General features: G+C 39.0%; 1 protein-coding gene across 2 annotated transcripts in view; it reads left to right on the plus strand.

Annotated features, from left to right (window-relative positions):
* COLEC11 (collectin subfamily member 11) overlaps nucleotides 1-17,314 on the plus strand; it is a 436,183-nt gene that overhangs the window by 263,679 nt on the left and 155,190 nt on the right. For both annotated transcript variants that reach the window (XM_044070461.1, XM_044070471.1), the window contains exon 4: nucleotides 11,574-11,645. In XM_044070461.1, the coding sequence (XP_043926396.1) occupies nucleotides 11,574-11,645 (72 nt within the window). The remainder of the gene's footprint in view (nucleotides 1-11,573; nucleotides 11,646-17,314) is intronic.

Genomic DNA, 17,314 nt, shown 5'->3' on the forward strand with positions numbered 1-17,314 from the left:
ACACATCATCACAGATAAATTAAGAAAATCCAGGAGGGTGCAAATGCACCCCCCCTTGCACCTGCCTGTGGGCGTCCTTGGTCATATTGTTGTACAGGCTGAATCAAGGAAAGACCCTGAGTGTTTGAAGCACAAGTTCAGAGAAATGTGTAACCCCCAGACAAATATTACACTAGAGAGGCATTTGTTTTACATGAGAGATCAGAAATCAGGGGAAACTTTTGCAGCTTATATAACTGATGTGAGAAACAAAGCCAAAATGTGTCAGTTTGGTGACTTAAAAGATGAGTTAATAAAGGACAGGCTTGTGTGTGGTATTAATAGTGCTGCTGTGAGAAAGATTTTGCATCATGACAGTGATATAACTTTGAGTGAAGCCATTGATATTTGTCAGATCCATGAAGTGACAGAAAAACACACAAGTATGCTTGCAAGTGACAACAGCATGGTTTCAGCAGGCTCCAGAGCAAATGTAGATAGCATGCAACACGTGGCAAACAGAAGCTGGCCTAAGCACATGGCAGCCACAGCCCCTGCTGGCTCACCATGGAAACCACGTAGTTTTCCAGGAAGTTCTAAGACTAGTTCAGTTAAAGGAGCATGCTCAGTGCAGTACAAGCATAAATCAGCAAAACCCAAGTCCAGCTTTATTGTTAACTGTCGCAATTGTGGTGCCAATCATGAATCTAAAAGAGAGAAATGGTTAGCATTTGGTCAGCAATGTCAGAAGTATAAAAAATTTAACTACTTTCAAAGAGATTGCAAATCAGGTAAACCTCACACAGTAGTAAAGAAAGGTCACACAAAAAGGTTGATCAAGTGGAGATGCTGTAGTCAACTTTCTATGTAGATGGTGTATCAGTAATCGGTGAGAGAGTTGATGAAGTGAATTTATTGGCAAAGAGTGAAGTGTTTTGTACAGTCCTGATCAATGGTAAATCCACAGAGCTTAAAGTAGACACTGGTTCAAAGTGTAATGTTATATCAACAGACACATTTGCTAAAGTGAGAACTAATGAGCAACTCAATGTGGCCAGTAGTGCGAAACTTGTTGCTTATGGAGGGGAAGAAATTCAAACCGAAGACTCAGTGATGCTTTCATGTTATTTGGGCAAGAGCAGTTACAACTTTTATTCCATGTGGTCTGAAGACCAGTACTTTCATTACTGGGTCTCAAAGGCAGTTTGAGAATGAATCTGCTTTCTTTTGCCAAATAAGTTCATCACATAAGTGCATATCCTAGTCCCAATTTTTCTGAAGCCATTTTCTCAGAGTATGCTGATGTTTTCGATGACAAGTTGGGCAAACTTCGAGTTGTAAATGGATGTCATCTATGGTAGTAGCTCACAAAAAAGGCTCAGACGAAATCAGAATATGCATTGACCCAAGAGATTTGAACAAGGCATTGAAAAGACTGCATCATCCAATGCGGACAGTCAAAGAGGTTGCAGCCCTAATACTGAATGCAACTGTTTTTTTTGTTTTGGATGCAAAAAGTTCATATTGGCAAGTGATGCTTTACTGCAGATCCTCATTACTAACCACTTTTGGTAACCCATTTGGCAGATTTCTAAGGATGCCATTTGGAATAAATTCTGCAAGTGAAGTCTTCCGGTGTGCAATGGTGCAAATTTTTGGGTTATCCTTGTGCCATAATAGCAGACGATTTATTGGTTGGAGGCAATGGTGAAGCAGAGCATGACAAAACCTAAAGAGAGTTCTAGACAGAGCACATGAAGTGAACTTGAAGCTCAACCCTCTGAAGTGTAAATTTAGACTAAGTTACATATGTAGGTCATTTGTTTACCAGTACAGGCTTGAGACCAGACCCCTCCAAGCAAGCAGCTATTCTTGAGATGTCAGCAATAGACAATATTCAAGCTCTACAACATTTCTTAGGCATGGTCAACTATTTAGACAAGTTTATGCCAGACTTCAGTGAGTTGACAGCACCTTTAAGAGAGTTAATGCACAAAACTGTTGCATGGTCATGGTTAGAACAACACCAGAAGGCATTTGAAGACCTCAAGCGGAAAATTGCCACTCCACCTACATTAAGATACTATGATGTTAACAAACCAGTTACTCTTTCCTGTGATGCCTCAAAATTTGGTCTTGGTGCAGTTATTCTTCAAGAGGGCAGACTAGTAGTCTATGCATCTAGAACACTTACCCAAACTGAGATGCAGTATGCTCAAATTGAGAAAGAACTTTTGACAATAGTATTTGCATGTTCCAAGTTTCATGATTATATTTATGGTCGAGCTATTCAGATTGAAACTGACCACCAACCTCTAGTTACTATTCTAAAGAAGCCTATGCATTACACTCCAGCAAGATTACAAAGAGTGATGCTCAAATTGCAAAAGTACAACTTCAAAATGGTTCACACGAAAGGCAAACTACTCTATCTGGCTGATACCTTATCGAGATCGCCCAGAAATACAATGGAACAGCTTGACGCAGAGAATTTTGACTTTGATGTGATGGCAGTGTGTAATTTTTCTACCACTAGGCTTGATGAGTTGAGAGATCACACTAAGACTGATCCAATTTTGCAAAAGCTTAATCACTACATTAATGTTGGATGGACGTCAAAGCAATCTAATGTACCACCTGAAGTGCAAACCTATTTTCCTTTCAGAGATGAGATGTCGATGGAAGATGGCATTATTTTCAAAGGTCCTAAAATTACTGTTCCTGCTTCCTTACAGCATAAGTACATCCACATTTTGCAACGTGGTCACCCAGGTTCCGCATCCACTAAGAGGCAAGTGAAAGAACTCGTATTTTGGTCTTCTTTACTGAAAGACATTGATAAAGTACTTTCTTCTTGCTCAGTATGCAATAGTACTAGACTGCATTTTCAAAGAGAGCCACTTCAGCTAAGTCCAGTTCCTGAACTACCTTGGTCAACAGTAGCCACTGATATCTTTGAGTGGAACAATTAACTCTACTTAGTATTGGTAGACTCTTATTCAAATTGGTTTGAGATTGACTTACTAGTTAATCTAACATCCACTGTTATTACTAAGTTGAAACATCATTTCTCAGTCCATGGTAGCCCACACAAAGTTGTTTCTGACAATGGTGCTCAATTTACTAGTCAGTTGTTTCAGAAATTTGCAAAAGAATGGGACTTTGTACATGTAACTAGCAGTCCTGAATATCCACAGTCAGATGGTCTAGCAGAATGTGTAGTGCAGAGTGCAAAGCAATTACCTGAAAGGTCAAAGCATGACAATACCGATGTCTTTTTGAATTTGCTTAATCTCAGAAACATACCCCATGACTATATTCTTGGCTCACCTCCTCAAAGACTTCTTTTCAGGCAAACAAGAACTACACTACCTATTAGTTCCAGTTTATTGAGGCCTAAAGCTAAGAACAACAAAACCATCAAGGCTTACTTATTCAAGAAGCATTCTATCCAGAAGTCCAGTTATGATAAATCAAGCAGATTTCTTCATCCATTGAGGGAAGGAAAGACAGTGAGAATACAAAAGGCAAAAGGTTTCAACCGGATTAGTCAAGTTACAGGTGCATGTACCAGGCCGAGATCCCACATTGTAGAATCTGAGGGTGTGGAGTATAGGAGAAATCGTAAGCATCTTCTTCCTGTACCAGAACCATCATCGCAGCATTGTTCCTGTGATACAGATTCTAGATCTCAGAACGAACCAGATGTTGTTCCCATTCCAGAGTGTGTTTCAACCTCTACTTCCATTCCTAAAGATGTTCCAAATGCTTCCAAGGTTGAACATTCTGTAGAGACAGCTCCAGTTGCTAAACCCAATTCCCAGTTTTATGTCACAAGATATGGTGGAATATCCAGGCCCAGTGTGAAATAAGCAGCAACTGGGCATAACTGTATATATATGTACCTAGTCTTGTATAATTGCATGACAAACAACTACTTGCATTATCTGCATGCCAAATAGATTCATAACGTTGCATGATCTAGTTCTCAGAGGGAGGATGTAGATCAGAGTGTATGTGCTGTGTCTTTAAGAAGCATATCACGGACATATAAATACTGAGCACGTGCTATTCCCAGTGCCATTTTGAGAGTGCAGCCAGAGAGTGAGCATGTATGATTGCAGTAGTTAGTTTGTACATAAATTACTTAAGTTAAAGTCAGTAAACTTCTATCGTGATGTGTTTGCATATAATAAAGCTGCTTGAACAGAACCCACAAAGACTCTTCTATTGTGTCCAAAGTAGGAGAGTGACAAGGTTTATGGTAATCCTTTCCATGGCCTTGCAGTTGAGGCTGGTTAGACGTATGGGTGTATAGTTTCCAGGGTCGATTGATGGCCCCCCCTTTATGTAAGGGGATAACTGTTGCTGTTCTCCATTCTGCTGGTACAAAGCCAGTTCTCAGGCTATGGTTAAAGAGAATGACAAGTGGGTCCGCTAGGTCCTGTTTTAGATTGCTTAGTAAGCAATGTGGGATGTTTTCTGGTCCCACTGAGGCCATGTTTTTGGCCTTGGAGACCGTACATATGACATGATCTCTAGAGATATTAGGTATAGAAATGATGTCAGGTATGCTTTGGGATATGGCTGGTGGGGATAGGGGCTTAAGTTTGCACCAAATCTGTCAGCTAGCACGTCGGCAATTTCCAACAATGTAGTGAGAGTGGTACCATCTACTACCAATTCGGCACATAGCTGGGTTCTCCCTTTTAGATTTTGGACGTAGTTAAAGAATGCTTTATGATTGCCCTTGGCTAGGGATGATATTTTAGCTTTAGCTTTAGAGGACTTTACAAGACCTCTGATCTGTTTGTTAAATCTGTTGAGGGAATTCTTCATCTGAAGTGGCAGTTGCCTCTTCTTCTTGGATATCAGTTTCTTCCTTTTATTATACAATCTGTTTATACTAAACGCCGACCAAGGTAGCTTGTTTTTTCAGGAGGGCCGGTTTTAATCCAGTCAGGTATAGCTGAGTCTACACAGTTGCTAAGATGATTATACAGGGTATTTGTGTACATCTCTGCGTAGGAGTCTTTATTGCCTGTTACTGCGGGGGGGGGGGGTATAAAAATGTTGTACCATCACTTAGTAGGCTGTAGTTTGCTTTGGAGAAGTTCCTTATTTTTTTTCTCCTTTGGGGGTGTGGGGTCCAATAGTTACTTCGAACGAGACTGATTTGTGGTCCAATCTTACCAGGAAGTGCTGCATGTACCCTCATGTTTGCCAATTATGTAATGGCTGAGTGGGAAGATCCATATGTGCTCAACAGTGACTTTAAAGGCAGTTGGCATCTCTATACCAGGTTTTTGATGACAAATTTATTTTGTGGACAGGTACTCCTGAAAGATTAGAACTGTTTTTAGAGTACATTAATAATACCACACAATTTATCTCCTTTTCTCACAGTTTTGATAAATATAAAATTATTTTTTTAGATGTGGAGATTAGTAAAAATATAGCCAGTCAAAGATGTGTCTGTAATATGTATCACAAGCTAACTTTTTCAAACTCATGTCTCCACTATTCTAGTTGGCATCCTATACATCAGAAAAAAAAATCACTGGTCAAAGGCCAGCTGGTCAGATTGGCCAGAATGATATCTGAACCTGATACCTTTCTTTGTGAATGTGCTGTCCTTATGGACATGTTTTTGAAGAGACGATAACCCCCTCGAGTTTTTAAATGAAATATGACAAGAAGTGATTATTAAGAGAGAAATGGAGTATTGTTTACCTGTTTTTAGTATTAATGGCCAAGGTAATAGTGAGATGGAAAGAGTACTTGACCAGCCTGGAAGTTCCAACAGGAAGTTGTTTATATTTACATTTGCAATGGACAGCTTTGCCATTACTAAATGTATTGATAAAAACTGGAGAATTGTTTATACAGACCCCAGTGTATTAAGTAAAATTGGTGAGAAACCATGTTATGTTTATAGGAGAGACAAGTCATTTAAAAATTATTTGGAAGGAGTAAGAAAGCAACGGGGATGGCCTAAAACATTTGGAATGAAAAACGTGTTTTTTGTCCACATTGTTCCAAGATTATTTGTGGTAACTCTTTTACAGTTAGAGGAATGACATAAAATCAAGGGGTATTATAACTGTCGTTCCACAAATGTGGTATATTTAGCCCAATGCCTACAATACCCTGCCTTCTATGTGGGTAAAACCTCCAGGAGGTTAAGGGATTGAACTTATGAATACAGCCTGGATATTAGAAACAACAAACTTATTAATGCATTGTACAAGCATGTAATGGTATGTGACACTCATAATTTTGGCTTTTTAGTAATTGAGAAAATTAAGAAAGACATTCATGGTAGAATAATGGATAAACATCTTGATGCTTGTGAGTTGAGATGGCAGATCAAATTAAATGCAGCTAGCTACCCTGGTCTTGAGACTGTTTCTCTTAATTCAGTTTTAAAATTGAAGCATTATGAGAATGTGTGATTCTATTAGTTCTTTTGTTTTATGATGTGACCCTTATGAGGTATATTTAAATCTTTGCTTTAACCTAATATTTTAGGTCTGATGAAGTTCCAGTGAATTTTAGGAAAGAAAGTGCTTAACTCTGGTCAATAAAGTTTTATAAGTTATTGCTGGCTCCAAGTTGTCCTCTGTGCATCACTTAGGAATTTTTTGTCATTTTTACCACGGAGGGCATCACACAGTGGGCAGTACAGTGACAACTGATGTTGGCGAGTACTATGTAAATGACATTAGAGCCCCTTGTGGGGATGCAGACTGTCTGTTCCAGAGCATTTGCATTGCCAAAGTCCAGGAACCTCTGGTGAGCAAGTTTGAGCTCATGTATGTTACCCTGTTGATGGAGGGATAATTGAAATCTCCCATGTCTAAGATATTGGGCTGTATGGCGAGTAATTCCAGTAAGTCCAGCTAGCAATTGTTGTTTCTTGGTTCATGGAGGGGGACATATAGCTAGCAATGATGTGGTAGGATGTTTTGCCTCTAGTAAATTGGGCATGGAGTAGTTCGAGAGAGTCATACTGTATGACCAGTCTGGAGGTGTACTTAGGCTTAGTGAAGATCGATACACTTTCTCCTTTGGTTGTTTCAGGCTTATTCTGAGGTCTGAACATGTGGAAGGCATTGTAGCCTTGCACAGCTGGGGTGCTCTGCATGGCCTTGAATCATGTTTCGGTGACTGCACAGATATCAGCATCTTCCAAAGTGAGAAGTACTTCCAGGGAGTGTTTAGACTCCATCGTGTGAGAAACTGCAGAAGTTTACCAGATTTTCAGGCTGTAGAACAAATTGAGAATGCAAATGCCATGACAAAGGTAGCAGCTTTCAGATGAAATAGTTGCTAAAGTAGATGAACTAAGATCCTGTGTAGCTTTTAGTGAAGATGGAAAGCTGTATAAACGGAATCGTAGTCATATGTCTAATACAACTACATCAAAGTTGACATTTACTGAAGAACAACCACAAGTGCCTCAACCAGCCCTGCTCGCAACATAATAGAGACAAAGAAATGTGATAGTCAAGAATTGCAGAGAGTAAGAGAGAGGGATAGAGAGAAAGAGTGAGAGAGAGAAAGACTCCACAGATCATTTTACCAAGTAAAGTCATAGTGCAATAAGAACTGTTAAAAAAGAACTACCTAGTGTAAATATCTTGTTAAATACTGTAGATTAGGAAGTCCAAATTCCATAAAAAAAAATAATAAAATAAGGAAATCAGATACATACATAGCCCACTGGAGAGAATTATTCTTGACAGCAAAGACAAAAAAGATGCATTTATTTAAAATGTGTTTTGAATATGTTCACAATAATTTTGACGGGGGTGTAGACTATGGGGTATATGTTCAAATCTCTTGGGTCAATGCATATTCTGATTTTGTCTGAGCCTTTTTTGTGAGCTACTACCATAGATGACATCCACTTCCAACTGGAAGTTTGCCCAACTTGTCATCGAAAACATCAGCATACTCTGAGAAAATGGCTTCAGAATGGGTATATGTTTGGTGGGGTTTTAAAATTCTAATGACTTAGCTGCAGGAAACACATGGAAGCTGAACAGCATCCTTAGTGGCTGTCTTATTAACTCACCTAGAAACTCATGGAAGCTGAACAGCATCCTTAGTGTCTGTCTTATTAACTCACCTTGAAACTCATGGAAGCTGAACAACAATCTTAGTGCCTGTCTTATTTACTCACCTAGAAACTCATGGAAGCTGAACAGCATCCTTAGTGCCTGTCTTATTTATTCACTTACTTGCCACTCAGAGAGCCCAAAAGGTGTTAATGATACTTTAACAGGGTAGTATCTGTCAGTTGTACTGCTCCCTGGCAGTAGTATATTGTATTCCAGCCGCATTCTGCTGTATAGCAATAACAAGTGGGGAAAGGCAGATAATTAATTTCACAGTTATGTGGCCGCCTGACAGAAACATGTAGGTCTTTGGCCCCATTCTGACTTGCAGCAACTTTTATTATGCTATACTATCTGTGATAGTATAATGAAACCGTCTGGGACCACTCTGACCAACAGCAGTGCTACTGATGGATGTGTGCTACTTCTTGAGGTATCATGCTATATTCTGGCACCCTGTTGCTCTATGACAATAGAACTGACAGAGAAGAGACACATTTTAACTCATACGCTACTCCCTGATGTTTGCATGTTGTGTACTGGCACAGCCATAACTAGACTGATGGTTGTGTTTCTGCATATTGTCAGGATTAGCTGATATGATGAACTGCTTATATTGCATGATTTGGGACAAACAAAAAATGCTGGCGTTTGAAAAAAAAATCGTGAGTTGTGAGTTGGTAGTCTTTAGTAATTTAAGAACTTTAACATAGAGTGCTGTCATGATGCCTCAAACATACAGCCAATAATGGTTTGCACATTTAATGCAGAAGGTAATTCTGAAAAATAACAATGAAAATATTTTTGTGCAGAAAATTCATTTGAGCTGTTTTTGATGCACATTCAATGAGAACAAAATGGCTGCAACTCGTATACTATATATAAACAAAAAAGGTATGATACAGTAATAATCCAAACATTTTGTAGCAGTAACTCAAATATTTATATGAAGTACACATTAATTAACAATTGGTGGGGTTTTGAAGATCTGTAATTGCAAAGAAAAAATACTGTGGAACCTTGCCCATAAAAGGCTTCCCATTTTCTTCACTAATAGTTTATCCTTTGTATCATTAGATCTTTTCTTCTGAAGCTGATAATATGCTAATAACATGACTGCAAGCTGTCTTTAACAGCTAGGTCTTTAGGTACCTGCCAGTCATATCTGGAAATGGTTTCCAAAGTGATGCTATATAGACTTTAGCTACACTAATGACTTGGAATAGCTGTCTCATTTTCACATTAACTGTGTCATTGCTAAACTGAAATCTGATATCCACATTCCTAATAAGCCTTCATCTAAGTGGCTTAGGATCATGTTATCCAGGTATATGATGTTGTCCGAATAAAGTCTGCTGAATGGGAATCTCCAAAACTTGTGCAGCACGTTTGCCATCTTGTGGCCGTATGCCTAACACCTGTCTGAGTCTGAGATGCTATTGAAGATGTTTAAAGAGAGTCTTAGATGCACTGTGATAAAAGTATATGTTTTGAGGTATGCCATCTGGGAAGCTATGAGTTGAACAGACATTTAAACACCATATCTATCTATGTATATATCAATCTATCTAGTGAGTGAACTATACTACGAGGGGCCTTTTCAGTCATGACCTGGTGATGAAATAAACTGAAACATAGCAATGCACAGTAAACATATGCACAGACATAGTATATGAACCGTAACAGTAAATGTGTGCAAACATATAATAAATGTCATATTTCTAAGAGACACGCTTGTCAGTTTGCTTAGTAAGGATCTGCATTACCTCATTTGTTCTACAAGTTGTAGCAGAATAGGTTAATTGTACTGACATTTGCATCTAGCTTCATTATTGAAATGTTCCTTTATCTGCCTATGCAAGGCTGCATTGTGTGCAGCTCCAGTTCCAAGTAACAGCACCCCTATTTGAGAAGGCCATAGGTGAACAAGGGCAATCATGTGGTGTGACTGAGTTGGAAGCTGTAACCAGAAACAGTTTGAGAGAAATGGTGCACTGTTTGAGTGTAAGGATATGACCAGTATCCTACATAAGCAGATTATACATCAAAGTGCCCATAACTGCAGGCATATGAGGACTCAGCTTGCCTTCTTTATCCACTTGACATGAAGCTGCAGATTCTGAGTGTTCTAGAGCTTTTGCAAATTGCAATTGGGAGGAAGTAGCAAAGATGGGAAGAGCATATTTGAATGTAGGAAGCAATACACCTTTTTAAAATATCTTCTTTACTTTACTTATAAAAAGGCTGCTAGCCCTTTGACAGGTGACTAGATGGGCTATATGTCTTGTTAGAGCTTTCTGTATGTGTAGAGTGAAAATTAATGATAAACCAACCCAGATTTCCAAATATTTATAGGATTGCAACTATTCAGGCATATTGCCATCAGGCTCTGTGATACTAAAATACCAAGCTTATCTTTCATCAAATTGAGGTGCTTCTGGATGTCAAAAAGCACTGATTTTGTCTTACATAGATTGATATTGAGACCAAAATGTTGTAACCCCAGTCACATTTGTGCTAAACAACAGTGGAAAGCTTTACTCATGCTTTTGAGGAGTGCCCAGATACTCAGATGACAATGAAATTATGGTACAGAAAAGTATTCATGTTTTAGAGTTTTAATATCAGATAGTTGTGGAATGTGCTAAAGAGCAAGGTACTGAGCATAAATCATTGAGGTGCCATTATCCAGACTGTGGATGAGAACTGCTTTTCCCACCAGTAATTCAAAATGATTGCTTGCATAGTTAGCTAGAAAAACACTCTAGGGATGTGGGATCTAAGCATTACAAAGACAACTCCTTAAAGAAATCTTTCATGGTTAACTGGCTTAAAGTCCTTAAATGATCAACAGACTGCAGTAGCTAATTGATAAAGTAGGAGTTCTTCCTATGTGCTTCACTTGTATATTTCATGACAAATCCCAAAGACAGTGAGTTAGTTAAGCACCGGTAGTTTGTGGTGTTTCAGAAAGTCTGCTTCCTCACATTTGAGATGGATGCTGTCTGTGCCCTCATTACATCAGTCAGTGTCTGTAGACAGGGATGCTTACTGACAGTTTGCCTGTATAAAGAGCACCCGTCAGTGGAGGAGGCTTTTTACATCAGGGTTACTTACCATAAATGCCATTGCTTTCAAAATGTCTACATGGTGACTGCAAGGAATCCTGCTTTGATTTTTTTGTCTGTCATATCTCTAGCAGCTACACATTTAGAAGATACAAGCATGGCTTCACCCACACTATAGTCAACTCTTTATGAAACTCTACCTTTGCCTCATATACTAAAAATGTGTCATTACAGTACTTTGTTAGAATCATTTTATCAATAAATATATTATAAAGGAACATTTGAAGAAAAGTATACGAATATGTTGAAATAATGTAAAATGGGCATTCTGTGTTCTCATGTTAACAGTTTACAGCAACTATTTTTGTTCAAAGTTGCTTATAATTCCATTTGCCTTATATAGGGAATGTTGGAGACAAAGGAACAAAGGGAGAGATGGGTCGCCATGGAAAAATAGGTCCAGCTGGTTTAAAAGGTACTTTGAACTTGATAGTCCTGGCTTTGTATTATATGCGCTTTACATTAAGCAATGTTTGAAGTTTAAAAGTCCATTACTACATGTAATCCATTTAATAGTGGCTAATGATGTTAAGTATTTAGCATGTCTTTGTATAACTCATTTAATTACAGTTTCTTTCAGCTGGATACCTGGTATGATAAACCAACTAGATGTATGTTATCCTAAGATTAACATATGCCTGGTATAGTTTGGTGTCAAATTGCAGTCACGTAAGTATTTCCACTGCAGGAAGGGAAGTGGATTAATTCCCATATTCCTTGTGCTGCTGGAGTTAGGTATGTATTAACAAAAACAGGATGTCAGTTGTTATGTGATAACTGTATACCTTGTATTAAGGCACAAGTCTGAAAGCCAGATATCCTTCAACACCTAGCTATAAGGTTATCACACAACCCATCAAAATCCTAAAGTAACTTAATGCACTTATAAAATAGATATTATTTTGTGTAATGGATTAGCATATGAACAAAAAAGCTATTATTACTGAGATAGCATTAAAGTAAGACAGATGTATATAAAGTAGTTCAATTTAAATATTTACAGTTTAAATTTTAGAAATATAGTTTTTGAAATACAATTTTTAAAAAGGTATATTTTTTTCTGATGGAATAAATTAGGGATAACTTTTAAGTTATGTTATTTTTCAGTTTAACATTTAATTTCAAGTGCTGTGGGAAATAATAAGATTGAAAGAACAGAACCATTTAAAAAGACATTAAATTTAATACATGGAGCAAGTGTCAAGTTAGTAGTTGATCAACAATGACAAGTGGTGACTAGTGAGATTTATAAAATGTATATTTAACACATTTTCTATGACATCTATCACAGAAATGTAATACGTCCCATAATCAAAACAGACCATCAAATGGAAGAGTTATAGCTGCCTCAGTGCAGTAAATGAGAACAATGTACAGAACAGAAATAGAGAAAAAGCATACTTTACTGTGAATATCTGATGCACAGCTATAAACAGAATAATATTTCTATATGAGCATGTTTCTTTAATATACTTCAGGAAAGCAGGAATGAGAATAACATTTTTATTTTAATTACATGTATTGTATCTGAAAACTGCCTTTGATGGATTATTAAAAATTTAGCAATGAAATATTTGGTGAACAGACATGGAGCACTGTTTGTGTCAGAAAAGATATGGAAGGAATGTTGAGATGGATTCTGTAAAACTTCTAACGGATATGACTCAATGCCATTTATTTATTTATTTTTGACATGCCACTTACAAATTAGGTTACAAGCATGGCAGGGTGCATGGGAAGTGGGATTTGAAGGAGAGTGACTCTGGTATGTTAGTGAGGTATTGACAATTTTTCATAAGTGGAGAGCTGAAATGGCTTGGCATCAATCCACATTTCACTAGTCAGTTATGGACATTCAAGGATGACCACTTGCTTCTATAAGGAGATTGCTGTAGCTTTTTTATAGGGCTTCTTGGTTTTGAATGCAAGAAGCCTTTGACAATCATATCTGGTCTTTGATTTCTGGATATAGCCATAACTTGTACTGTATTTTTGGAAGCTTAATGGTGTTATCTGTGAACCTGTGTGTTTTGAAACTTTGTACAAGTATGTTAAATTCAGAACTGTGTACTTAAATATGCAGTTAGTTTTTTTCTTCAGTACAATCTTTATTCACTGTTATTTGGCATATTAATTATGCTTTTCATCTGCCTGCATTGTGATATGTTTCAGTGTTATATGCATTTGTTGTAAGTTGTTATTCTTTATACTTATGGATGTTGATTAAAGAAGGCTACTGAAGCAGTAGATGAGGGCAAATCAGTACACACTGCATATGTAGACCTCACAAAGGCATTCAACATCATCCCACTTTCAAGTATCTTAGATAAACTCTCCCAGTTAAATATCAATCTTTGCATAACTCATTGAATAGCAAATTGGCTCACAAAACCCCACAAATTACAGTGGGTAGCAATACATCCTGCAAAAAACTTGTCACTGGTGGTGTGCATGTTTCAGAAAGCTTACCGACAGCCATAGCACAAAGTACATCTTGTTGTTTTCTTTGGTTGATGTTATCTTAGACTGATGGCCTACACCCTATAATAAAACTGAATGAAGCTAAAGGATTTTTATAATACTGCATTTTAAATAATGACATATTTTAAAGTGTTTATCAAAGTTAAGGGGACAAAGGTTTTTCTTAAACATCTATTAGGGTTATGACATAGAAAATACAGAAGCGCAGCTAGGATGGGGCAAAGAGGGCTGCTGCCCTGGACACAAGGTGTTAGGGGGTACAATCAGTGAATCAGTTATTTTTTTTTTTTTTTTTGCTCCTCATGTAAACATGAGGGCTGGGAGCAGAATACACAGGACATTGAGCTCCTCTTTACGAGAGAAAAGAAGAGCACCAAAATGGAGAACAAACATTTTTTTGTGCTCTTCATATAGAATATGAGGATATAGCACATAGGACCTGGTGTTCTTTTTTTTTTGGTTCCTCAACTTAGTGTTGAGTAGTTCCAGATCAAGGAATGGCACTGGGTGTCAAATGATCCGGCTATGGGTCTGAAAAAAAATGCATTTGAAATTCTAAATGTAAATGTGTGATTAGGGTGAAATTATTTAACATTGGATAAGACAGCGATTCAAGTCGTAGTCTGCTATAGGTCCCCTACCATGTCCCAAGATTCACACTCCACATTCCTAAGCACCCTGAAGAATATTAGAGTCCAACCTAACACTCTCATACTGGGCGACTTCAACTACCCCTCCATTAACTGGGAAAACTACCTATGTACCAATACACTTGCCCAACGCTTTCTGGAATTCATTAATTCCAATGCCCTGGACCGGCTCGTTCTTACCCCCACTAGAGGCAGCAACATTCTTGACCTGGTCATTACTAACATGGATGAACATTGCTCTACACCAGTAGTCAACTTCTCCCTGGTTAGATCCGATCGTAAGCTAATCACCTTGGAAATCCACATCCCTCCCACCCCCCAACAAAGTTAACCACCATGAAAAACTTCTCCAAAGCTAACGTTGGGCTCGTAAAAGCAGAGGTGGCTAACTTCATGGCACCCATGCAAATGGAGAATTGTTGCATGACCACCAAGTCATACACCAATGCACTGTATGAACACGTACACAAATGCATGGCTCTTGCCATACCCAGTAGAACTAAGACGCTCTCCTCAAAAAAACGGAAGCCAATCTGGTGGTCCCCTGCCATAAACAAACTCGACAATAGAAGTAGGAAACTGATGCAGAATAAGGTGAAATCCCAAGACTGGAAAAACTCCCTTATCAGCCTCAACAAAAGGTTGAGATCCCTCATCAAATCCTCTAAAGCTAGCTATGAAAACAGAATTGCAGCAGATAGTAAAGACAACCACAAGGCCTTCTATAGTTATGTAAAGAATCTCCATGGCAATACCCAGATTTGCTCTGACCTACTGCACAATGGTACCTTCTATACCGAGCCAACAGATATTGCCAATATACTGGCGGACAGATTCAGTGCTAAATTTACCCCTCCCCCCCAAAAGGACCAGTCACAATTCCTGTAGATTGCCAGGCACCCAGTATTACTGCTGCACAGGTTAAAACAGCACTGTCCAAGGCCAAGAATACAGCTTCTATGGGACCTGACAGTATCCCTGGCTGTGAACTGGCACCTCACCTGTGTGCCCTGTCCAATCACAGCCTCACCTCAGACTTTGTCCCTACCGAATGGTGCACTGCTAAAGTCATCCCTCTCCACAAAAGAGGAGTGACTACAGACCCGGGAACTATAGCCCCATTAGCCTGACAAGTCTGATATGCAAAGCTATGGAACGCATCATCATGAACCTAATAAACAAGTATATAAGGAATCTCCAAACTCTGGATCCTACACAGTTTGGTTTTGTGAAGGGTAGATCATGCCTGCTCAACATGATCGATTTCTTTGAGTCAGTCACCAGAGCTGTGGATGAAGGTAAGGTGGTTTATACAGCCTACCTTGATCTGGCCAAGGCCTTTGATACCATTCCTCACTCAGGAATCATAGAAAAACTTACTAAGCTAGGCCTCAACCCCTATATCACTAGGTGGGTTGCAAACTGGCTCACGGATAGAATCCACAGTGTAAAAGTAGCTGACTCCAAGTCAGACTGCCAACCAATCACGAGTGGAGTCCCACAGGGTTTGGTCCTTGGTCCTCTCCTGTTTGGTATCTACTCCTCTGAAGTCCAGGCCAACACGAATGGACTCTGGCTGACAAAGTTTGCAGATGATTGCAAGTTGGGAGCTATTATTAACTCCCCAAGTGATGTTGACATCCTACAGAAAGGCCTCAGTGAGACCAACGACTGGTGTCAGAACCATGGCCTTAAGCTCAATGGCAAAAAATGTGTCTTCATCCCCTTTGGGAAAAATCCAATTCCCTTGAATTACCATATTGATGGTAGTCCACTGAACACAGAAGGCGTTATAAGAGATCTGGGAACACAGGTTGACATCAACCTCTCTTTTGACCACCACGTTGCCACTGTGCTCAGAAAGTCCTTCTATGTGGCACATCTCATTACTAAGGGCTTTGCATCCAAGAAGAAAGATGTCATTGTCTCCCTTTACTCTTCCCTCATTAGGCCAGTCATCGAGTACAATGCCCCATTTGGCACGTACCTCACCAGACACCTGCAACAACTGGAGAGGCCACAAAAATACCTCACAAAGAGGATCCTACACCGTAAACACTTGTCCTATATGGACAGACTCAAAAAACTCCAACTATTCTCTGTCTCATCTCACCTACTTAGAGGCGATCTCTGCTTGACTTACAAAGCCATGTCTGACCCAGCTCTGTTAGAAATTCTACATCTAAAGAAATCCCAATCCCCCTACACCACACACTCCAGTTACCACAATCAACAGAACATGCTGGAGGGACGGGTTCATACTCAGAGACTGCCCATGCTATGGAATATAATTCCCATAAATGTCAAGCAGAGCACCTCACTGGCCCTCTTCAAGAGAAATCTTGATGAGTGGATGGGAAATAGAAAATTCACCCCAGGGATCACTCCAGTGGCTCTACTCGACAGAGGCACTAGGAACTAAGGTTGGGTGGCATGATGCCAGGGTAATCCTATGGGCTAGGCTTGTAAAAGCTCCAGGGCCATTAGCCTAGTACACACCTATGAACCTATAAACATCATGGCTCAACCTATAGGCTATAATTTTTTGATATTGTAAGTCTGACTAAAAAGCATTTGGTATTGAAGAATTAGTTTATTCATTTTTACTCTATGATGGTGCTGATACTATCCAGTGATTTCAGGAGTTTAGACTATTTGATAGCAAATTGGACCTAGTTGGCCTAATAGAGCCCTCTTCTTCAAGGAACCCCTTACTAGGCTATGACAGGGTCATTATGCCTTACATGACCCAGAAATTTGCCTGTAGCAAAGTGCAAGGCATTTTCCTACTGGCAGTCCTACTTCATTAGTATATGCAAGACTCAGAAATGAAACAAACAACACTTCCCATCATGCACTGCACTACTGGCAAGTGCAGTATTATTAGTGACTACGGCTTCATGCCTCTTGCATGGCTCCCAGTGTCAGCTGCTCACTGTCCAGTAGTAGTCAT

The sequence above is a fragment of the Protopterus annectens genome, chromosome 1.part0, assembly GCF_019279795.1.
Source record: "Protopterus annectens isolate FY-2018-M chromosome 1.part0, PAN1.0, whole genome shotgun sequence".
Classification (NCBI taxonomy): Eukaryota; Metazoa; Chordata; order Ceratodontiformes; family Protopteridae; genus Protopterus; species Protopterus annectens.